We start from the raw sequence: 26,064 nt of genomic DNA, 5'->3' as shown, positions 1-26,064 counted from the left end.
TAAATAAAAAAATTTAAAAATTATAGTATAATATTTTTCGGAAAAAATTTATTTTACTGTAATATGGATTGTATGAATGATGTACTCAAAGTGCCGGTACTTAATAGCGTAATTCGATCCGAAATATTTTTAAATGTATGAAAAAAAAGTCTATACTTCCCCTTTTATTTTTAATTTGTGGTTAAAAAATAAACAGAGAGGAGTTTACTGATAAGGGACGAAGGCAAAAGAATCGGCAACTAAGACAACTATAAAATTTTGGCAAGTGTAAGAAAATGAAACCTGCTTTTATTGTACCAAAACAGCCTAATGCTTTCACTTTTTTTCCGTTAAAACTCAAAATATTGCTTTTTTTGTTGCTTTATTTAATAGAGAACAAAGATAAATGTTCTATCTTTGGATAAGATGCAAAATATTTTCAAAATATCATAAAATTGAATGCATATTTAGTTCTATAGTTAATATCGTAAAAACTTTGTAAACCTATATTTTTAAAAAAATATCCTTTTTTTTTCGTATAACTTTAATCATATAGCATGAATACTGATAAAAAAATGCAATGAATACTGATAAAAAAAAAAAGCTAGTGAAGAGGAAACATGCTCCCGTAAAAAACATCACTTACGAAAAAAAGAACATTTTTTTCAAAAAACGAAAGAATTACGCATGTTTGCAATAGCCTTGACATTTTGTTGCTGTAAAGATTTCTAAAGATATATTAATAATTTTGCTTTTATTTGTACAAAAACTTCATTAATTATCTTTTTTATATTATTATTGTTTTACTTGTTTTCTTTCCTCCTCTAATTTAAATTTGTTTTTTAATTTGACTGCATCTGGATTTTGACCACTTTTCAACTAGTTATTAACAATATATAGTTTTGTTCAAAATTAAACCGTAGCTTTGTTCTAGATGCTATAAAGTTAGAATCGTTTCCTGCAGAATTTATACGGCCAATTTATATTCAATCGAAGTGTCGACACATTATCGTCTAGATAGTGTACTCAAATTTCAACTACGGTTATATATTTGAAGTCAATTCAAGTTAATATTTTTTGATTCAAGAAAACTTCATCTCCAAGTTCATTTAAATTTTAACCATTTCTGACGTAAACTATCCAATATCAATAATCCAATTATCCAATTTCCAAATATCAGTAGTGTAAAGCAAAGTTTTTTTAAAAAAAAAATTGTGGTTTGAGTCCATTTGGATATAATTATATTAAGTAAATAAACACATGAAAAATTAGTCCATTATGAGGTGTTTAAAAGCTTTTGTATTATTTATACATCATTTATTTGTTTTTATTAGTTTAATTTAATTAATTTATTTTTATTATTTTTTATGTTTCTACATTGTTGTTAGTTTCATAGAACTTGACGAAAGTATTTCAGAGATTTTGAAGAGGAACGGGATCCTGTTATATTGGAGCAGCAAAATTGATCTAGTAAATATTGTCTTCTAGTATTGATAAAGTTCTGAAACGAAAATGCAAGTTGGTTGCTAATTTCCAGCTAATTAACTAGAATTTCACCCCATTGTCATTCTTTATAACATACTTTTCGTAAACGCATGAACTAATAACTTTTTTAATGAAAAAATTATTCTTAAATAATCGTTTGCAATAAATTAAATTAAAAAAAATTAATACATTATTTACAATCTTAATTATCTGTAATCTTTTGTTGATTCGCTTATTATATTTTTACAAGTTACGTTCCATGGAGCATTTTATGCATCTCATATAACGGAATTACAATAATGATGCTTGGAAAAATGAATTTGCATTAATAGTTTTCAAGCAAAACAAATCACAGAGGCGAATTTATGATATCGACTTTATAAACACAATACTTAATTATAGAGTAGAAGATGCAAAACCAACATCTATTTCAATTTTATACAAATGTATATGGAGCGAAAACTAATTTTGTACTTTCATTAAGTTGTGTTCGATTTCATTAGATATTTTGTATTCACTGATAGAAATCTCTAGGAAAAAATGGTTAAATACTTATTTAATGGTTAATAATAATAATTTATTAATGGTTAATAATAATAATTTAATAATAGTTTAATAATAATTTAATAATAGTTAGTAATAATAATTTAATAATAGTTAGTAATAATAATTTAATAATGGCTAAAGGTCAATAATTTATTTAATTATCATTACACCATATTCAAATAAAATAGTCAAATAACCTTAAATAAGATGGTATTCAAACTGTTAACTGATGGTATTCATACATATTAAAGCCGTAAGAGATAATCTGTCAATCTCATTGCCGACAGAACGGAAGTTCGGAACGGAATATGTAGTTAAATTTCGTTATTACGGTTTTGAATCCATGCTAGCTGCAAATGAATGAAAAACCGTATAGTTTCACATTCATGGTTTTTCACCCATACTAGTTGCAAGCGGTTTCAGAACCGTAAAGCTAAAAAATGTTCTTTACCGTAAACTTTATGCTTAATTAGATGGACGGACTGCTGCGGATTATTATACCATAATTTTAAAATGAAAATTCAAACAGTGTTAAATCTAATTTAAATAAAAAAACACGTCTAATATTGCATGAAGTCGAAAATTAAAAACAAGAACACTTTCTTAAACAGCGAGATCTCCAGAAAGGATTGATTAATTCATCAACTTTTATAAACTGCGAAAAGCAGGGCAATTTCTTCGGATTTTCTTTTTCAAATACTGAAAAAAGGCATAGATTTAAACTTTGCATTTTTTCACCGCTAATTATCAAGTTAATTAAAAAAAACTTTTCCAATTCAACTTAAACTATAAGTTTAAATTTAGACAATTTTTCAGGAAATGTGATTTAAAAAAACTGTAAAAATAAACAAAAAATTAAGTTAGCTTCATTAAAATTTCGTAAAAAGTCCGCGACCTAATTTTTACGATTTGTACAAATAAAAAATTTAATCCAAATACATTTAAAAAAAGTTTGTATCCAATTATAGCAATAAACTATTTTAATATGAGATGCTTAATGACACGGAATATCTGATATGACATTCTTGGTCAAGGAAGCCCTTGACCATTGCTCTCGTTTAAAAAATAATATGCACAGACCAAAATCTGCATATCAAATAATTAAACAAGAATACCCTTTTCCCTTGACCGAAAAAGAACATTTCTTCACCTTTTCTAATGCCAAGTATTATATTATTAATTCAAGAAGGCAATGCACTTCATTGAATTAGGTTTATAAACGTGATTTACATATACGACATATTTTTATTGACATAATTTTAAATAGTGTATAATGTAATAAAAATTTAAATGGATTACATCAATTTTATGAAATTATTTATTTTACTTTAAACGAATTGAAAAATAGTTTAAATGGAGTTTTAACTATTTTTAAATTTAAACGAATTAGATCTAAATAAATTGAAAAACAGTCAGATATACATGAATCATAAATTGTATACATATTTTTTTAATTTATAAATCCGTAATCTATAATTTTCTTTTTCTGATAAATTTTAATCTGTATTAAGAAAAATTAGTCTGTTTTTTTTTTAAACTTATTTAAAAGTCATGACGTAAAAAAGATCACATTAATGCTATGAGAAAAAAGTTCTGTGAAAATTACCAGAATATAGTAAAATTTACCGTGTTCTGGCTCTATGGGGAATAATCTCACTGTAAAAATTGTAGTATAATACATATACGAACTCGGTTTTGAAACACTCTGAAAATAGTGTGAATGATTATTTTATACCGAATGATAAGTTTATACCGAATAGAGTATTCTAACACACTTTAGAGAGAGTTGTTAAATCTTATCACCAATAATTGATAAAATTTATATAAATTAAATAAAGAGAGTCACACACACATTTCACGTGGGTTTATTAGTTGGTTAAAAAGACTGTATTTTTTGGAGCTCCATAAATGTATCGAATAATTAGTGTATATTTTTTGGAGCTCCATAAATGTATCGAATAATTAGTGTATATTTATTGGAGCTCCATAAATGTATCGAATAATTAGTGTACATTTATTGGAGCTCCATAAATGTATCGAACAATTAGTGTATATTTATTGGAGCTCCATAAATGTATCGAATAATTAGTGTATATTTTTTGGAGCTCCATAAATGCATCGAATAATTAGTGTATATTTAAACTAATTAACTAAATTCTGGAGTGAAATGATAGGAGACATTTTTAAACGGAGACCAAGATGGCGGTTTGTTTAGATGGAGTGTACTGGTGTCTTTTTGTCGGATTTAATTAATAATACCAAATAAATTCAATTATTTCACTAATTGATAAAAAATATTGTTTGTGGTTGATTATTTGCCTCATCATGTATGATTGATTTGAAAAATGACACCTATAAACTATTGTAAAATACACAAGTATGCTTTTAGTCGTATAATAAAGATATATTTATGTTCTCATAAAAATTATAAATGCTGTGTAAAATAATTTTATAATATTTAACTTCTATTTATCTCGGTTTTGTACGAATTCTTATTAATATTCTGTATATATATATATATATATATTACTGTGAACGATATATATTGGAGGTTGTTGACTTTCACCAGTGAATGCTGATTACCACATAGTCGCTTTAGTAAATATTCGAAATATATACTGGATCTAGTTAAGTGCCACTGTCCGGTATACATTTGCCCGGTATACCCTACACCAGGGGTGGCGAACCTTTATACACCAACGTGCCATTTTCTCTAAAAAATTGTTTAATGAGACGTGCCGTCAAATAATTTTGACTTCATGATTATTGGGAAAATATTAATACTTAATATTATCAACTCAAAACTCTTTATTTACATGGAAAAGAAAATACATTTTGCAATGTCTCAGTTATACGCGTAATTCAACTTAAAGTAGCATCAGTAGGACTTCTGTTATTGCAGATTAAGTGACAAATAACTTATATTAGGTTGTAAAATATTAGTTTAAGCAAGACTGTTGATTTTTTTTGCTAGTTATTTATTATTAGCTTGTTTTTTATGGTTATTAATTGTTCTTTTAGCATTAATTGTTTATTTTTTTTATTAATAATTGCTTATTATCTTGTTTGTTTTTTGTGAATTTTAATTTAATTGTTACATATGCTTCATAGTGTGTGGCATTTGTGTAATAAAAATTCAGAATGCAATAACAATTGTGATCGGTGGCGTGCCCAAAATATTGTGTCGCGTGCCATTGGTTCGCCATCCCTGCCCTGCACTAATGTTTTTTTAAGGTCTAGTGCCACTTCCCGGTATACATTTAATTGGCACTCCGAACACTGATATTTCTCCTAATCTGTTCTCAACAGATATTAAAATATTGAATAGATGTAATAATATCAACAAATAAATTAATATCAAATCGAATATAACAAATATTTCGGACATTAACCAAACATGACTTTGTGATTGTTAACATTCACCGGTGAAAGTTGACATTCTCTTGATTTCGGTGACTCACGGTACATTAAAAAAAAAAAAAAAAAAAACTTTTTGATGCTACTTCTAAATGATGATTATGGCCGAATAGTTTAATTTGCACTTACGTTGCTTATATATATATATATATATATATATATATATATATATATATATATATATATATATATATATATATATATATATATATATATATATATATATATATATATATTGATTATAGAGATAGATGCGAACGCTATTAATTTCATTCAAGAAAAATATCAATTTGCAAATAAAAAGAGTCGTTTCATGTAGGTTTGCTTTTACTAAAAAAAAAAAAAAAAGAAAAAAAAAGAAAGAAAAGAAAAAAAAAAAATTAAAAAAGAAAAACAGATTTTTATTTAAAAACTCTTCCAAAATTTCACTTTTAAATAAATAAAAAAAAGTTAAATCATTAGCGATCACGAGATTTAATTTTTTTCCGGGCTACAGAATTTTCAAGATTTTTCCTTTCAGTTATTCCTTTCTCTGGCATTTCTTTTTAAAATTAACCTTGACAAACGTGCATTTTCAATCACATGTTCCATTTGAAAGAATTGCACTGTGTCATTATCTTCAAGAGCATCAATGGTTATATTTTAATTCTTTAAGGAAAGTCTGAATGTAAATAAAGTTCGATATTCTTCCTCGCTAAAAGGAAGTCTTATAAGGAGTCAAGATAAATTAATGAAAAAAATGGATAGCTTCATAAAATATAGTATAATACTTATTTTGCCGTGCAATTGAAAAATCAACGAAAGCGACAAAAAATTCAAAATTGATCTATCGTTTTTTTTTTTTATCTCGTCTGATTTAAAGTTATAAAAGGTTACTAGATAACATATTTTATAATTAATTCCAGTTGCGCTTCCTATTCATGATACGATAGACTATAAAATTATGCTTATCAGAAACAGCAACTGTTAAAGATTACTTGCTAGGTTGTAGGTTTATTAGTTGTATTTTTCCTGTTAAAATAACGTTGCTGATAAGATATAAGAGAATTTACCGTAATTTGAAATATTTAGTCGTTTTCAATTTTTGTAATATCAAAAATATTTATAAAAGCTACGATAACAAAACATTGCAATACTTTTACTATAAAATTTACCGAACAGTGGATCAAAAAATGTCTAAATAAATAAAAGAAATAAAAGGAGAAAAAAAATACGGAAAAAAGTAATATTTTGAATAACTTTTGGTCTTAAAAAAGTAAAGTTTCGTGATTCCTTAGCAATCATGATACCTTAGAGCATAAGCTATTTATTTGGTTTTAAGTTTACTTTTCGGTTTTGAACTTTTTACTAAATGTGTAGTAACAGGGAATAGAATTTGGAAAACCAGAATTTCTGCTACACTTATGGTATGTAAACGGAAAAAATTTCAATTTAATTGTTTTAATAACTACTATTTTGGTCTTATTAACCAGAATTATGGTTTTTTTAAACCAGAAGTGTCGCTACCAAACAGTAGAGTAATTTTATTACAACATTTTTCTCCGAGCGTACTTTGGAAAATTTTGCATTAAAAGTTTAGTCAGAAATTCAACCATGATTTAAGTATCAATAATAACTTTTTGTGTGTGTGCGTGTGTGGAATTAATTGCTTAAAGAAAATGTGTTTTTCGTGTACAGTTATAAAAATAGATTAAACAAAAATTACTTGGCCATAAATTAACTTATTTTTGTTTACTAAGTTTCATATGAACCCAAAAATGCGTCAAAAATTTTTATTCATAGAAAATAGGTTTTTTGTGTGATTACGTATTTTATGAGTAATCGCAGAGAGTAAATTACATTTTACGACAATGTGATATTGCCGTACCGTACCGTTCACTACGGTAAAAACATTTCTGGTGGAAAAAAAAACTGTATTTCTGATAATAACATCAAAATTCAAGCTATTTATTTGATCATGTTTCCGTTTATATGGTAATGGTTTACTGAAAGTTTAAGTTTTTTAAATTATAGTTCTTCTTACCACACATTTAGAAAAAAATATAAAAGTGAAAAGTAAATAAATGGTTTTTATACCATGCTTGGTTTTATGTTCTAAGGTATAATGAAAAAATTAACAATTGACACATGTACGAAGTTTTAACGCATATTATTAAACAATATTTTGTTGTCACTCAAGGGCTTCGGTTTAAATTAGAGTGTTTTTTATAGTTCTCCTAGAGCCAGAAACACAGCAAATTTTACCATACTCTGGTAGTTTTGACCATACTATTCCTTCATAATACAACACGCAATTATTATGTTATAATAAATGATTAATGTCTTACAATTACATAAACATAAAGCTTATCTACTCTTTCCTTGTGATTACTCAAAATTTTTCGAAAATGCAGTTTTGCATCATTTCAATGATCTAAAACAAACATCTTTTTATGTCAGATAAATTTAATACAGTGATGAGTGATATTGAAATTTTTAAGGGTTTTAACCTGTGCTTTAACTAAAACTTAGTTCATTTTCGATCGCAAATGTAATGTAACAAATGTAAATGTTCTATAACAAATGCCCTATGTAACAAGTTTGATACTGGTAAACATATTTATTTTTCCTATTTCCTGGAAATTTTTGCTGTTTAAAACTAGAGCTTTCCATGTTATGGAAACAGTAATTCTCTGGGTTACAGATAAATTAAAGAAGCAAAGAATAAGACATCTTTTTTTCTTCCGAACACACTGCAAAAACTGTTGCGTAATATCTCCCCGCATATGATGCTTAACAACCCAAAAAATAGTGTAAAAAATATATATTTCAAGCAAACACCAAATTGAATTTTCATATTAATTTAAAGAGGGTAATTGAAAACTATACAACTAACGTGAAGAAGCTTGCACCAATGTCACGTGAAATCACGCCGTGATTGAATTATTTTCGCTTCCGCGAACAACAATGTTGGCGTACTTAAGATAGGGTCAATAAATTGTTTATAATGCAATACAAGTTGGCGTGAGTATGTCGTTGTCTTCTACTCTGTAATACACATACTGAAACAAAAGCTCACTGTTAAAATATGTATGTTTTTAATTGTGTAACAAGGATAATTATATTTGTAAACTGAAAACTGTAATAAATAATTTTTTAACGTGTAATTTCTGTCCGCTTCTGTGTTGTTTAGCTTGTTTTGTGCAGTTTCGTCTTAATATTCTCTCTGCGTTACGCGTATCCTTATTTTGCAAACTAATTTTATTTTAAGTATTTGTGTGCAAATGTATCATAATTAATGATTCTTACTTTATATTGTATCGTAAAAATAGCTTTACTGACTCTTATGTGTATCTTATCTTACTGTAATTATTAATTTTATTATTACTGAATACGAAAAATGGTGGCAGTTACTTTACACCAAGTAGTGTCAAAGAACATTCTAATGGCGTAATGAAGCACTGAAAATTATCTATGATGTTTCCCTAAACATTCTTATGGCGTAATGAAGAACAGCAATTTATCTATCATGTTTCCCTAAACATTCTCATGGCGTAATGGAGAACAGAAAATTATCTATGATGTTTCCCTAAACATTCTCAGGGCGTAATGAAGAACAGAAAATTATCAATGATGTTTCCCTACACCACTTTCTAAAAAATAGTAAGTGTTTTAGTGCTAATATACATTAAACATTTATACAGCGCGTTATCAAAGACGGAATCTTTCTTTAAATTAATTATTTAAATTATCCGCAATAGTCATTCTTTTAACACAATATACCTACACTCATTATTGTTATTAATTAGTACCAGTATATTGCAAAATAGGAATATTTTTAGCAATTCAACTCCTTCTCTGCTTAACAACGAAAACAGGTAAATTCGAAAACAACTACGTTGACACTGAATTACGTATTTTTTAATCTATTTCCTTTATTTAAAGGTTATAGCTGCCATTGAAAACTGTTTTGATACTAACAATTGCAAATAGAAAAAAAGATTTAGACGTATAGGGAAAGTCTTTATATCTGCCGAGCAAGACGAGGAAAGGACCGTAAACTTCATGTGTCACGTGAAGTGTTTGTACCCACGTGATTCAGACACACTTTCGATGACGACCTACATCTTTGTGCTTAATTTTGTTACGAACATCCCAAACGATTTGTCGATGGAAAGTTATGCGGTAGTATACAGAATGCAAAAAACCAGGTGGCGATGACCTCAATCTCTTGTTTTGGCGCTTAAATCGAAGGTTTCGATGCCACTGTTACAATTTTATGTGTTCTTATTGCAGAATCGTAAATGTTAGTTATTGGCAGTTCTGGTACAGCTAATTAGGTAACTTCTGTGAGAGAAAACTAACACCCATCAATGCCATTTAGAAAAGTGATGCGGCTTCTACCACTAAGTCCAGAATAACATGGTGTAAAAATAAATAAATAAAAGTGCTGCTCAAAAAAAAAAATCAAAGAAATTTTCGATTAGAGAAGGGCAAGCAAGAAAACCATCACTCAAAAAAAAACTCTAAAAAGAAACATTACCGAATCACTAGAATACAAAAATACCATGGTACTAAGGGCAAAATCTAAAACAATACATAATGTATAAAAACGAAATTGCGAATGGGCTAAAAATAAAGAATAGAACAATACTGAAAATCTGAAAAAACCATGAATCTAATGGAAACGATGAATACGAAAGAATCGTGAATCTGATAAAATTATGAAACTGAGCAAAATAAAATCAGTGATACAGCGAATCACTAACGGTTCATGAATTTTCTTTTTTTCCCCGCGGTTATAGGAAATGGGTACAATCAGTGATGACAATTGTTTAAAGATGATGTCTTACTTATTTTATGATTTTTAAAAGAATCATACTCAACATGGGACGATCAATATCAACATTTATGGGACGTAATTACCGAAGGACAATTTTAAATACGGAATATTTTAAATTTTTAACTGAGTTATCACATCTTTAAATACTATCATTTTCATTGATTTCAATCATTAAGTGAATTGGGTAAAAAAAGCTTAATTCAAATATTGATAAAACACATTTGAAAAGATAACTTACCCAACATAAGGAAAGGTGCTGCTAAATTTAGTCCAATGAATTCCAATCCACAGTAAGCTGTTAAACCAAAAGCACCCGCAACAGCAACTGCAGACGAGAAACATCCTATGACACCAAGCCACGGCTTGCTTTTTACCCAATCTAACATCATGCACGTAGATACGGAAAAAGCAAGCATAATAACAACTGTTACACTAAAAAGTGGCAACACTGATATGGTGTTTTTTTCCAACTCTGCAGACAATGTTAGCGAGGTGTAATACGCTATATTAATATGCTCGAATTCTGCTTCTTCCATCAACTGTAAGAATTCTCCTTCCCACTGATTGGCCCTCTCCACTTTTCCTGGCGCGTCTTCCAAAAAATACAGCAAATTAACAGCCCTAGCCGATTCAATTTTATCGAATTCGTCAGTTTTCACACCACCGAGAAAAGCAGCACTGAAAAATATGTTAAACGTCACTTCGTTAATCATGAGAGGGTAGTCGATGGAGTACTTTCCAGCAGCCATGTCATCAATTCGATCGTCGAAATTGAGGATATGGTTTTCGAAGCACCTCCTGTTCTTCTTGGCACACATGTTTTTGTATTTCCACAAACGATGGCTGTTCCAGATGGTAATGTTATTCACCATCTTGTCAATCTTTTTCAGATCACCATATACTTCCTTATCGAATATACTTTTACCATCCTTTGCCTCTATCATGATTCTCGCGAATGGGCTGATACGCGTCATGCGGCCCACGTCGAAATCTTTCGACAGATTCATGGGGAATAACGTCTCTATAATTTGACGTTCATACTTGGCTGGTCCGTCCGTGGGGCTGAAGAGATATTCGGGGTCTGCTACGTAATTAATCCGTTGCATTCCCGTTGCAAGAAGAGCCGAGATTAGGAAAGGAACTATGATGAAATAGCCCGGTTTCTTGCCAACCATCCATCCGAGCTGACGAAACATGTAGGAGACAAGCCGGTCCACGCAGTCACACTTCATTGTGTGCTTGTGTGGTTTATTCGGATCTGGGGCTGAAAAAGAAAGATAAATAAATCAGGCAAAATTATTTCAAACAATAATGAGATTTATTTGTTAGTATTTACGGAAATACAAATAATATTTTGAAAAAGTTCTCAAGTTAATTCTCTACTTATGTGTATAAGATAAGAAAAGAGGATAAACCAAAGTGTTTTTCACCCAAACACTGGTTGTGCCTGACATATCCATAGAGCAGTGTTTCCCAAAGTGTGGTACGCGTACCCCCAGGGGTACGGGAATAGTTTAGTGGGGGTACGCGTTCTTATGCGAAATATGTTACAACAAGCGAAAATTTCAAAATTTTTTATTTAAAAACAAAGCTAGCCATGAAAATGTACGATTCCGTATTTTTCTATTGGCTATTTTTTGCAGAGTTAACAGTTAATAATTAGTGGTGTCAACAGCCAGTTGTGCTTTTTAACTTTTGCGCAATTTTTTTTTATAATAAAAAAAAAACATAAATTTTTTAATTAGGGGTACACAGCGTTACGAAAAACTTAGAAAGGGTACACAAAAGTCATAAGTTTGGGAAACACTGCCATAGAGTGATAAGTAAGTATGAATATCCATCTCTTCGTCTTTTAGCTGAGTGTTTCGAAAAAAAAAATTTCTCTACTAATACAACATTGTACTATTATGGAACAATGAGCGTAATCTGAATTCTCTACATATGTATACGTAGAGAATTTTAGTACATTAGCCTGGTCGGTAGGCAGCTGGGCCCATGTCCGAGAGTTCGTGGGTTCGAACCCCACCAACCGAAGTGACTGATGCAAGTTAAATCTGTCGAGTCGCAAAAATCCTCCATGTTCCCGTAACATTAGGTGAAAGCAGTTATTAGGTGAAAGCATTTAATAAAAAAGTGTTTCTCACAGTCAACAGTTTGAGTACCATTTTATTCGACTGTTTTGTTTCAATATGGTAAAATAACAATTCCATTTATTGCTATTTAATAACTTTTTTCCGAGACATTTCTAACAGTGCAGGCAAGTGCATAGTAGAACAGTGCAGAATTACGTAAACAAAACATGTAACTAAACAAACCTTTCTTAATTTCATGCCTGAAAACCCTTTGAACAACTGAAATACGTTTTAAAACTTTTTTAGTTTATTTATTGGAATGAAATAAATGAGAACAAGGAGAAATAAACAGAAATCCAGAATTTTTTCGAACACTGGGCACAGAGTAGAGCAAAAGAAAGAAAGAAAATGTTATGATAATGTTTCATGAAGTAGGCCCTTGAGCTTGCGGCAACAGTTTACTTTTTCTACTATAAACGCGAGTTACTACTTCTATGTTTTTACTTTTCTTGAGAGCCTCGTTTCCAAGAGATTATTATTCAAGTAACACAACAAGGCGTGCCATGAATATAGATTAAAATATGCACGCTAATGGATTTTATTTCCTTTATTGAAGGATTTGTAAGCCAGATTTTGGTGACATTTCATGGTTAAGTGTAATATTAGAGAAAAAATGTGATAAGATGAACATTTTTTAAAAAAGAAGTGGGCGATTATGCCATATTCTATACTATTGTCATTCGATTACTAAAAGACTGATATAACTCACTTAAATTATTTAGAAACTTAAACATTATTTAAATTATGATTAACATTATTCATTGTTTGTTTAACTAATAAAGTTAATTTACTATTTTTTTAGGGTAAAAAATTCGGGCAAAAAGGAATCAATTTCTATGTTGTATGAAAAATTTAATAAAATTATTTAAATTAATACTTCAGAGATTATGAAATTTATATTGCTGATATAAAAAAGTAAATGTTGAATAACATTTTTAAAAAAATAAATTTTGATTTGAAAATAATTAATTTTACTACAATATTTGTTTAAAAATATATCAGTACAATTTTTTAAAATTATAGTACTTAATTTTATTTTGTTTAATGTTATTTTATTGTAGGGTACATCTAAGAAGTAATATTCACTTGCAAATAATTATGCATCTTTTGCCCTAGAGCTTGTTATTATTATATCTCTACTAGTTTAATTACCCGTTTTTATACAAAACACAAAAACTATATTTGTTTTTTGGACAAATATTGCCTTAGAATAACTTATATTCATTACTTTTATGTTAATGACTTCATCATACTATAAACTAAAAATTAACGCTATAAATGAATTTATTTGTATAGTTTCATGAATAGATACGGGATTCTTATTTGCCATTATTTGTAAAATTATACTTCAAAGTATGATATATTTAAAAATTTATTAATGCTTAAAAATTACTTCAAAGGTGTTATAAAGTTAATGTTAATATACAAAACTTAAAATTGTAATAAACAAAAAATATTATTCAAACTAAGCACAGACATCATTTTCTAAAAATAACTTAATTTAAAAAACAAATAGTAATATTTAAAGTATACAAATAAGAACTTATAACGTATTCATATAAAGAACGAATGGTACTTTGAATATATAGAATAAAATAAAAATGAAAGATATATAAAAATTGAAAAGTGAAAAATGAACGTGAAATACGAAAAAAAGCAGAAAAAAAGCTTAAAATTATCTGAATCAAAAAATATTTAAAAAAACATGAAAAATACCAAAAAAATTTAATTATAACTTCATTTAAAGATTCCATTGCTTATAGTACATTCGAAGATAAAATTAGTAACAGTGATTCTACATCGCTATATAATCGAAGGGATAATTTGAAAAAAAATTACTAATTTAGTATTCTACGCATACAAGCTGATTGAATTTTAAGTTCTGTTCATCTAATTTTTCAAGGCTGTTAAAGGTTCAAATACAGGTGCCTTTTACTGATGAAAAGATTCTTTGTTGAAAGATAAGTCTAAAATGTTTTCTTCTCTAATTAAACTGAAACACCAAGGTCTCTTAACTGTTTGTTTTATTTTCTTAACATGACAGAAAAATATTTCACTATATATGTATCAAACGGTCTTAAATTCTAGATATAGAACCTGTCCTACTCGTTCGTTTAGCTTATTTACAACGTGGAGTACCTTCTAGAATTCTGTGGGATGAAACACATATAATAGACAAGATGTTCAACCCTGAAGGCGATTTGTAAAGGTCGTTTTCTTTATCATATCGTGCTTTTCTAATCGGTCAAAGATAAAATCAAAAAATAATTACACTGAAATTTAAGATTGAGGTCAACAAAGTATTTCCCTTCAAATTTTAGTTTTTGTTTAAACTTCTAAACTTTTTTTTTCAATAGCATGAGTGAAATTTTAATTACTTTATAATTGAAAATCTTTATCCTTAAACGTAAAAAATCATTACAAGCCATCTTGTAACTCGCACCTTTGATCTATATAATTTTAAATTTTTTCTTACGTTTAACAACATACTGCACTTTATTATACATAACAGAAATAAACAAATAATATATATTATGTGTAACAAAAATAAAAGTTTGATACTGTTGGTTTAAAGACATAAATTGTTTGTAAGTCATGTGTAATTAAAAATAAAATTAAATTTTGTTAAAATTTTTTTTATATATACACTATCTAGCCATTAATGACCGGACACCCCTTGAAAGGCAGGTGGACTCGTCCTGGCGGAATAAATACGCAACCTGTGGTGGGGGGAAGACCATTCGTAAGCAGGCGACGGCCATACGAGCGTTAACAGTGAAAATGAGTGGACGGTGAGAGCTGAATGAGGCGGAAAAGGGCATGATCATAGGCTCCCACCGATTTGGTCATTCCATACGTGCCATCTCCGACAAGTTTCAGATACATCAATAGTTACATCAATACGGTCAATAGATACATCAATACGGTCAATAGTTGGTGACGTCGTGTTGAAATGGGAACGAGAGGGAGTGATAAAACAGAGTCCCGACCCGGCAAGCCCAAAATAATGTCCGACAGGGATCGACGATCTCTTCGACGTGCAGTGAAGGCAAACCGACAAATGTCGTTGGACACTGTCGCTACCAGCATCCGGGCTGCATCTGGCAGTGTTGCCAATACACGTACCATTCATCGGGAGCTGATTGCACAAGGATTCCATGGACGAGCAGCAGCACATAAGCCAAACATCTCTCCATCAAACGCCCGCCACCGATTTCAGTGTCGCAGAGCACGTCGCCAGTGGACAGTAGAGCAATGGAAAAGCGTCATGTGGAGTGATGAGTCACGCTACATGCTGTGGCACTCTGATGGACGGGTGTGGACCTGGCGAATGCCCGCAGAACGGTACCTACCGGAGTGTATTGTCCCCACTGTAAAGTTCGGCGGTGGAGGAATTATGGTGTGGTCCTGTTTCTCATGGTTTGGCCTTGAACCTTTGGTGTTAGTGCGTGGAACCCTGAATGCAGAAGGGTATAGAGACATCCTAGACAATTCGGCGCTTCCCACCCTGTGGCAACAGTTCGGTAATGGCCCGTTTGTGTTTCAACACGATAACGCTGCCATTCATAAAGCACATGCCATCACGGACTGGTTTGATGAAATGGGGGTGCAAGAACTTGACTGGCCATCCCAAAGACCCGACATCAATCCAATTGAGCATCTCTGGCATGAGTTGGAGCGCCGGTTGAGGGCCAGACCACAACACCCCAAAACCACCACTCAACTCTTCGCCATGTTACAGGAGGAATGGCGGGCAATACCTGCCGCCGTGTACCAACACCTAGTGGATAGCCTTCCTAGAAGGGTTAAAGCTGTGATTCGGGCGAGTGGCGACCCTACGCCCTACTGACTTGATACTAACACCTCATGTATCCGAAATGAGAGGTGTCCGGTCATTAATGGCCAGATAGTGTATATATATATATATATATATATATATATATATATATATATATATATATATATATATATATATATATATATATATATATATATATATATATATATATATATATATATGAACCACGCAGGTAAAAACGAGGTTTTAAAGCTGTGAAAGATATTAGAAATGTCAAGCGAAAAATATACTATATTTATTTTTCAGAATTTCCTGATTTCTATTGCAAAAGAAAGAATATAGAACTCTAATCACTATTTTTTACACAGGTGAACAAAAATTAGAGTACTCTTATTTAAAAAATCAACATTTTATGAATGTTGAAGAGAGAGTCAAGTTTTATAATGTTTAAACTTATAATTTTCTGAAGCTCTTAAAAAGATAAAGCTGTTTAAAATTCTATTAAACTATAAAAAATAGTTTTAGAATTGATTTTTCAACACTTTATTACGACTTATTTTAATAATCAATTATTTCGTTAAAAATGATATATTTATTTTTAACGTCTAAAAAGTGAAGGTAATGAAAATATATGCGCGTTAAAAGATTTTCGGCTTAAAATCCCAGAAAGTTTCATATTATGAATCCTGATAATTGTTATGATCATATTTTTCATATTTGCATATTTTAGCATTGTCCTTTTAGGGCATTGTTTGAGGTATTAGGATTTCTTTTCAACACAAGGCATTTTTTGAAAATTTATGCTTTAAATAGAATGTAAGCTTTTTAAATGTTTAAAAATTGGCCTTATATTTACATTTTTCACCCATTTTAACTGAGATACACCAGGTAAGTTTTTTTTATCCATCACTGAAAACACCTATCGATAAAGATAGAAATATCATTTGTGGTGTGTAGGGAAGATAAGAAACCAGAGTATAGGACTTCAAAATAACTCCTATGCTTCATCTGAAACCTATTCATGAAAATATTGACGCACTTGAAAAAGTAAAATCACTTTGCAATTTATGAGTTATTCGACATATCATTCAGATTGAAGAGTGCTGCAGGACACTTCATGTATTGGAAGAAATATTGGAGTGCCAACCCTGGGATTCGAACCCTTGTTCAGCCGGTCTAGAGATTGATTATTTTGCTCTCTCAGCTGTAGTATTTACACGGAACAAAATGGCGCAATTAGAATTCTGGTTATTAAACCGTAATAGGTAAAAACAATCAATAAACTTTATTTTTCTTAAACTTAACAATCTGAATACCATCTTATTCATTGTTATTTGTCTGTTTTATTTGAATATGGCAAAATAACAATTAAATAAATTGCTATTTAACCATTTTTAACGAGAAATTTCCAACAGTGTGAAGCAGATATATCAATTAAAAGTGTTGAAGGCGGAAGTAAACTTATAAATCAAGAGCATTTCAACGAAAACAGTATCCAACTGGTAGCCGAATACATTATCGTTAAAGTTATGACGAAACAAAATGTAATATCAAGCTGCGTTATGTCAAACGCGAATATTTTTAGAAGAAAAAATTTCCATTTATTTATCGTAAACAGGAAGAAAATCGCAAGTTATTCAATTATTTATTTTGAAACATATTGCGGACTGTGATAAATGCAAATACTCTTAATTTCCTGCGGAATTTTTAAATTGGAATTTCATAGTAGATTTTATAAATGTAATTTAAGATTTTTTTCTTATTCAGGAAAATAATGAATTATAGAACAAAATTTATTCGAGGATCACACGTTTTCGAACTTATTCTTTATGTCAGACAATTAATTATTTATCCAGGAAAGACCACTTCTGCGTCGAGACCCCCCTATTTACGACCACTTTTGTGTGGCACGAAATTTTTTCTGAAGACTTAGTGTTGAAGGAAACCTTTAAAAGTGAAAATCAAAGCCTCAAGATTAGGCAAACCTCCGCACCAAATGCGGGAAAGATCAAATAATGAAACAAGAAAAAATATTAAAACAGAAAATATTAACGAAGCAAATAAGTAAATTCAAATGTATTCAAAATACTTGAGAGTTGCTCTTAATTGAAAAGCTCTTTTTGACGATGTCTTAAAGAGACTTTGACAACCTTATGTTTCTTTCATAGTTCATTTAAAGACGACGTTATCAATAATTTATTTTTAGAGCTGAATGTTAAATTAAAAAAAAAGTTTTTTTTAGAAAAAAAAAACTAAGCATCTGAAGCAAACAAACCTCTTCTCAGTTTTTGAAGCTAACTCATTTTTACGATGTAAAATTAAAGACAAACTTAAGCAAAAAATATAGTTGTCTATTTATTTAAAATAGTTCTATCATATATGACTAGTAAATTTTTTTTACGCATAAATAGGGATCATTTTTATTGAGGCTAAGTTTTATTCATTGTTTTTAGCTTTATCGTAATATATATATATATATATACACTGGTTATCATAAATTAAGGAAAATTCACAAAAATCGCGATAACTCAAGAAATTACACATGGAATTTTATGAAACTTACCCACAATATACAACACATAGTAAGGTATTAAACAACATAAAAAGAAATTATCAGACATTAATAGTAGTATAGAAATTAGCACATGTATAAAATAAACAAATTGGAAGTATCGGTTTGCAATAGAAAAAGTACCTTTAATATGGAATATGATTGCCTCTAGAAGCAATACAGCACAAACAGCGATGTGTGATGCTTTCAATTATGCGGTCTATCAGTTCAATAGGAAGTGAGAGCCATTGCTCTTGTAAAGCAGTTGCAAGCGTGGCAAGGGTCTGAGGGGGCGGATTGATGGCAGATACACGCCTCCCTAGAGCATCCCAAACGTGCTCGATAGGATTCAAGTCCGGGGATCGAGCTGGCCACTCCATGCGAGTAATTTTTTCCTGTTGAAGATAATCATCAACAATGCGAGCTCTGTGTGGTCTTGCATTATCGTCCTGTAACAGGAAGCAATCACCAATTGCCCCGGCATATGGGCGCACATAAGCCTCAAGGATGTTGTCTCGATAAACCTGAGCATTCACGGTTCCCCTTGGAAAGACATGGAGGTATGTGCGCCCTCCTTAGGATATGCCTCCCCAAACACAGACACTGCCTCTTCCGTATGCATCTCTTTCACGGATGTTTGATGGATGATAACGGGTCCCAGGTTCTCTCCATATCAAATAACGTCTACTGTCACTTTCTAGACTAAACCTGGACTCATCCGTAAAGAGAACAGGCCTCCATTGATCTGACGTCCAGTGGACATGTTGTCGGGCCCACTGCAAACGGTCTCTCCTATGGCGTGATGTGAGCGGCACGCAAATGGCTGGTCGTCTCGCATACAGACCACCTTCGTGGAGCCTTCTGCGCACAGTTGACGTTGACACCAACCTTCCGGTGGCTGCAGCAAGAGAGGATCTAAGATGTGTCGGAGTAGCGGTTCTATTCCTGCGTGCACTTAATGTCAAATATCGGTCATCGGCACTGGTCGTAACAGTTGGCCGTCCTTGACTGAACCTCCTAGATGCCGAATCTGTGGTTTGAAATTGCCTCCAAAGTCTATGAACCACAGATGGACTCACATTTAGCCATCTGGCCACTTCTGATTGACTCTGCCCTGCCTCTAGTCTCCCGATGGCTCTCCATCGTAGTTCTTCAGGCAAATGATGCCTAGAGGTCATTATTACGAATTGGCTATCTCAGATTTTCAATGTCGCAATCACAGTAAAATTTGTGTGCTTTCTCTCAAACTTGGACTTTTATGCTCCAGGCAGATGACGTAAGCCGAGTGCAGCGCCACTAATTTGCATATTGCAATTTTACTCAGCTACTCTTAGTGGACAACATATGCAAATTTTGCACGGTTTGGCTTACTTTTGAAAGAGTTATCGCTATTTTTGTGATTTTTCCTTAATTTATGATAACCAGTGTATATATATATATATATACAGTGGCGTACGCAGAATTTTTTTAAGGGGGGTGTTCATAATTTTCTGAAACTACTAAAAGAAATTCGAATCTGTTATAAAGCACTATTATTTCCCTAATTTAGACAGCTGGGCAATTTTGACTTTTTATTTAGACAACATTGTTTAGTTAAATTTTGATTTGATTTTTTAAGTTTAAGAACATAATGTGATATTTTCTGAAAAAGTTTAATGTCATATGGGTGGAAAGTAACACTTTGAGGGCCACTTTCACATTCATCCGATTTTGTTATGCTAGAAACATTTTCTTCAACTGAAGTATCACATTTCTGTACAACAGAAAAACTTACATTGGTATTAGATGCTGTCACCTCACTAATTTCAGATCGTGATTTTTTCTCAAAATAATTAAAAATTGCTAAATTCTTGTGTTAAAAATTGTTAAATCCTAAAGATCCAAGAACAGCAAATATATGTATATATTGGCACAGAAATATCCGCTATGCTACCATCTCAAAGTTTCGAGCTGGAATGAATAACTTCAACGAGCACAGTATCTCTGGTATTGTTACTGATTTCTTCAGTAGTCGAAATACTGGCGACGACGGGTTCGGCGATTGAATGAACTTTTTGTTAAGACAAAACAAAACCGATTTAGCGACAAGCGGCAGAGATAACTCTTAGTCTGACTAACTAACTCCACTGTACTCCGTTCCCCCTTTTATATAATTTTTCACCGCGTCTCCAAAATTTTCGAATTGTCTGAAAGACGACAGAACGTCTAGGATTCCAGAATCATCGCGTAAAGACCTCGCGAATGATAGCCAGTCTCGAAAACTATACTGGCAGGACAGAAAGGAACCAGTCCATAACAGTATCACGTGAATTTGGTTTCAAAAGTACAACCCTATTATAGTAAATGTTTTTTCAGTATTCTGAGAAATACCGTGAGAAAAAAAAGTAGGCATAAGGTTAATAAAAATACATAGTCTTAAAAAATAATAGCTCGCATAATTTCTACTAAAATTTTTATTTTTGCCATTTTGTCTGAGCTCAAGGGGGTGTTTAAACCCCTAAACCCCTCCCTTGCGTACGCCACTGTATATATATATATATATATATATATATATATATATATATATATATATATATATATATATATATATATACAGTGGCGTAGAACAAAGACTGTATTAAAGATAGTTTAAATATGAAGTTGGTTCTTTATTAAATTTTTGTTATATTTGTACGAATAATTAAATATTTATCTTATACCATTGCTCGATTTCGCAGTCTTATAAATATAAAATTTAAAAAATTGGTGTAAGTAATTTAATAAATTGATAGATTTTTTTCAGAAATGATCCAAGACAAACATGCAAATTCTTTTTAATTATGAAGAAACTTCATATTTATCTTAAATTATAATAAGCTAATTAATATAAGCTAATTATAATAAGCTAATTAAAATGATAGATTTATCTTATATAATATTAGTGAGATAAGTAAGTTCTTTATATTTATGAAGAAATAATGAATTTATTTTAGGTTATTTTATATTATTACGATTTCATATTTCTATTTCTGCTTTCAAAACATGTGCAAACAATAATAATAAATGATTGCCTAAATTAAAAATAAATGTTTTACATTTTTTAATTTACGTAATTCATATTATACTAATTACGTCGCTTCATATATTAAAAATTATACGATTTTGTTTTATCCATTAATTTTCACAGTGAAAAAAATATCAATCTCTTTCTAGGTAAGATAAAATAGATTTAAATAACAAATATTTCCAACCTTTTAAATATATTTGTAAGAGAGTTTGTTTAGATTTTCGAACATTTTCTTTGAAACATATTTAAACATTGGTTTAAATTAATTTTAAATTGTAAGTCAACATAAAATGTAAGTTTATAAAAAGATAGGTCTTAAATAGTGAATTTAAGAGTGTGTAAAGGCAAACGAGCTTATTGAATCTCATACTGAATTCCATATGCACATACACTTACAGAAAAATTTGAACCATAATATCAAATATTTAAACCCTGATGTAATACAAATTTACAGTAGCCTGTATAAAGTGCAAACAGAAACATGTTTCAGAACATGAACAGAAACATGAATGTGTGAATGTGACCCGCTCTATAAACGGGTTGTGGTAGTGTGACGTGGGCGACGCTGCTCCACCGCCGTGGCTTCGCCACAGGTGCCCACTGGGTAACGAAAAGACAGTTCGCAGTTCTGGTACTTTCTGGGTCCAATGGACAATAGTTCCAAGTGCCCGCCATTAAAAAAAAATAATAAACATTTCAAGAATAGTACTCGAAACATGCTATTTGTGGGTAAAAAATAAACGCTTGATAATATAATTTTCGATATCTGTTCAATAATATCATTTTCGATTTCTTTTCAATACATATAATAAAATAATTCTCAAAGAATGGCACACTTAGAAAATAATAGTCAGGTTACATTTTCAAAATGTTCAGATAAAATATTAAAATAAAAAAAATTAATAAATATAAGTTTTTGGCTAAAAAAGGATTAAATTCGGAAATTCTTCATTAATGGGATGTGTACCTGTTTTCCTCTCAATATTTACGCCAATTTAACCTCTATTAAAAAAAAGTAATTTCATTCCGTTTGCGAAAGAGAGTCGAATGTTTAACAAGCATAAAAGGGGTTAGTCACAGAAGGTATGTCATCATCATCTCTCAGAAACTCCCTGCGAGCGCAATGCATGTTCCTGTTTTCAACCTTGGGGAGGACGATAGAGCTATAAGCCTGGCGGCATTTGTTTCACTTTCGTTAAGACTGTTAATGACGTTGCTTTGCACTAAAAGAGAAAGGCTGCTGCTGCTTTCAAGAAATAAAAATAAGAAATGTTTAGCTGTTGGAAGGCGGAGCTCTTTTCCGCTTCAGGGATCCGGTGTCGAGATCATGCGTTTGACACCGTTCGAAAACAGGACGGTGCATTTATTCGCAACACAGATCATATAGAATCATATTCAATGAGCTTATTTGTTTGGGAGAAATTCGTCATTTTTTTCTTTTTTCAAAAAACGCTGGCTTTTAAAAATGAAAACTGTATAGTTTCAAATTCCGCTTTCAAAGTTACAAGCAACCGAGAAAAATGAAATAAAATCCAATGGAGCAGAGCAGTGTTTCCCAAACTTCTGAATTTTGTGTAACCTTTCTAAATTTTTCGTAACACTGCGTACCCCCAATAAAAAAATTTATGTACTTTTTACTGTAAAAAATGCGCAAAAGTTACAAATCACAACTGGCTGTTGACACCACTAATTATTAACTGTTAACTCTTAAAAAAAAAAGCCAATAAAAAAATACGTAATCGTAAATTTTCATGGCTAGTTTTGTTTATAAATACAAATTTTTGACATGCGTTGCAAGATATTTTGCATAAAACGCGTACCCCCCCTAAACTGTTCCCGTACACCTGGTGGTACGCGTACCACACTTTGGGAAACACTGGAGTAGAGAACTGTTTACCTTTATCGGAAACACTCGTTTTTGGAAATAACAAAATTTACAGCCTTTTTTTATGTATGTATTTATAAATTCCTTTACTGTAGTTACAAACACCGGAGATCAGATGAAATTAAATTTAATGGTTTAGTTTATTTGGAAATTGTTTATTTTGTTGAAAAAAAATTTTTTTTTTTTTAAACAGCAGTGGTTTTTAGAAATAATGCAATTTTATTATTAAGTTATTTTTATTTTATTTTATTCATTTACTTTCCTTTTCTATTTATTTAAAATGTGCTAGAGTAGAGTACTATACAGGTAACAAGAGTCATGTGGAGTCAAATTCAGCAAAATTATTTGTTCTGAAGTTAATCATATGTTTTCAAAACTGTTGATTTTAGAAAACAACGAAATTTTTTTTGTATTTTTTATTTTAAGAGTTTAACTACTGTTATCAATATCATAAAATATTGACAAGGTCTTATTCTTAAATAGTGGTTATAATAAAACTCTTGTAATAAGTTATAAGTTTTTTTAGTTTGAAAATTTAAATATAAGTTTAAAATTTACTTTATTTAATATGTTATCAAATAGTATTCGATACATCAATATTAATTTTCGATTATTCTTAAATGAATTGCTTAAAAAATTTAGAGGCACATCCTATTAAAGAATTCAGTTTCGGAAAATTTAACTATAGGTTTAAGGTGCATATTTCCGCCGTGCAAAATAATTTTGAACTTAAAAGGAAACATTGAAAAAAGTATATTCGTATTAGTAAATTATTAATATTAAAAATATTTAATGTTCCATAATTTTTTTCAATTACGGTTGTCAACTGCTTTGTCAATAAAACATCTTGAAAGAGTTAACGGTGTATATTTCCTCAATGTTTTGAAAATTTTTTTAAAACTGAAAATCAAAATAAATAAATAAAAAAGCATGAAACTTTATTTTTAATTTAAAAATTGTATTATGAAAATTTTAAAAACTGAATTGTAAAAATTAAATTACTCGTGTTTCGAGCTCTATGGTAAAGAATTTGGTAAAATGAACAATAAATTTTGGTTTTCTAATATGAGGTAAAAATCGGCAAACTATGTAAAATATGGTAATTTTGTCATGATACCTTATAGCATGACATAAAAATTATTTATTCGGTTAAATTTAATTTTCAGTTTAGAATTTTTCACTAAATGTGGTGTAATAAGGATTATAATTTTCAAAACCAAAACTCCCCGTTAACAGTTACCGTTTGAACGGAAAAATTATCAAATGAATGATTTAAATATTTTGGTACACTCATAGCTTTATTTTTTTTTAATATAAAAATGTATGGTTGAATTTTTTATTGATTATGACATTTTTTAAAAATTATGCCACTAAATTATTGAAGAAAAAATAATAAAAAAATTAAATCACTCAATCGTTTCTGTGAAAATAAAAAATTATTCTACAATATTGTTAAAAAATCAATACTATGAAGGCTAAGAATAAAGATATTATACAATAAAAGTTATTTGTAAAAATTAATTGACTTTGAATTCAACAAAATCAATATTTCTTATGAAAAATATAATATTAGAAGTAAAAAGATATCGTGTCAAAAGTCTTTAAATTTGAGAGATAAACACTTTTTGCTACTAAAATAAATTAAAATACATGATAATAAACTAAATGATATCGAACTATTGATTAATATAAGGAATAGACAGTTCTTTTTTTTGAGAATTTGTTTAAAAACTGACAATTCCATAACTGACTCAGCTATTGAAAAAAAATACCGATATAATATGTAAAATTAAAGTTATTATAAACTACAAAAACTTTTTTAAAAACACCGAACAAAATAAATTAAATAATTGTATAATTACAATATTCACTTCGGTATAATTATCACAGTTTATTATTAAAAACTGTATTTGTTTAAAGCAACGTAAAAACTCCAGGGGTCAATTCACGTTTTTTGACAAAAAAATCCCGTTTCTTAATTTTTGTTTTCATCAATAAATTTAGATTATGAAAATTCGAAGCTGTTTTTATTTTTGCCAGATTCGAATTATTTTTTTGGGTTTTTTGGCTATTCATTGATATTAGTTATGTGTTTTTTTTTCTGAGAGGCGCTTTATCAAAATTGCAAATTTCAATATAAAAAGATAATCTTTTTTATATTTACTGTGCTCATATACCAGACTTTTAACCAAACACCATAATTAATAACTATAATAACATAGAATCAAAATAACATAAGTCGTATGACTTATGTTATTTAGATTATTTAAGTGTGAGATCTTTTTTTTCGTAGATATTATCAATAAATAATTTTATCAAATTAATTATGATGGTTTTTTTGTGTTATTTTTTAAAAAAAAATTCTCAAAAACGACAATTTTAATGTTAAGAGCATAGGGATT

General features: G+C 30.0%; 1 protein-coding gene across 3 annotated transcripts in view; it reads right to left on the bottom strand.

The window, feature by feature from the left end:
- The window catches only part of LOC107454901 (patched domain-containing protein 3), a 127,013-nt gene that overhangs the window by 19,325 nt on the left and 81,624 nt on the right, over positions 1-26,064 (bottom strand). For all 3 annotated transcript variants that reach the window (XM_043042915.3, XM_071182904.2, XM_071182903.2), the window contains exon 2: positions 10,488-11,513. In XM_043042915.3, coding sequence (XP_042898849.2) covers positions 10,488-11,513 — 1,026 coding nt within the window. The remainder of the gene's footprint in view (positions 1-10,487; positions 11,514-26,064) is intronic.

The sequence above is a fragment of the Parasteatoda tepidariorum genome, chromosome 7, assembly GCF_982258835.1.
Source record: "Parasteatoda tepidariorum strain Cologne lab strain chromosome 7, Ptep-v5.0, whole genome shotgun sequence".
In the NCBI taxonomy this organism is placed as follows: domain Eukaryota; kingdom Metazoa; phylum Arthropoda; class Arachnida; order Araneae; family Theridiidae; genus Parasteatoda; species Parasteatoda tepidariorum.
The sequence above is the reverse complement of the archived record's forward strand: the minus strand, read 5'-3'. Positions and strand labels throughout refer to the sequence as shown.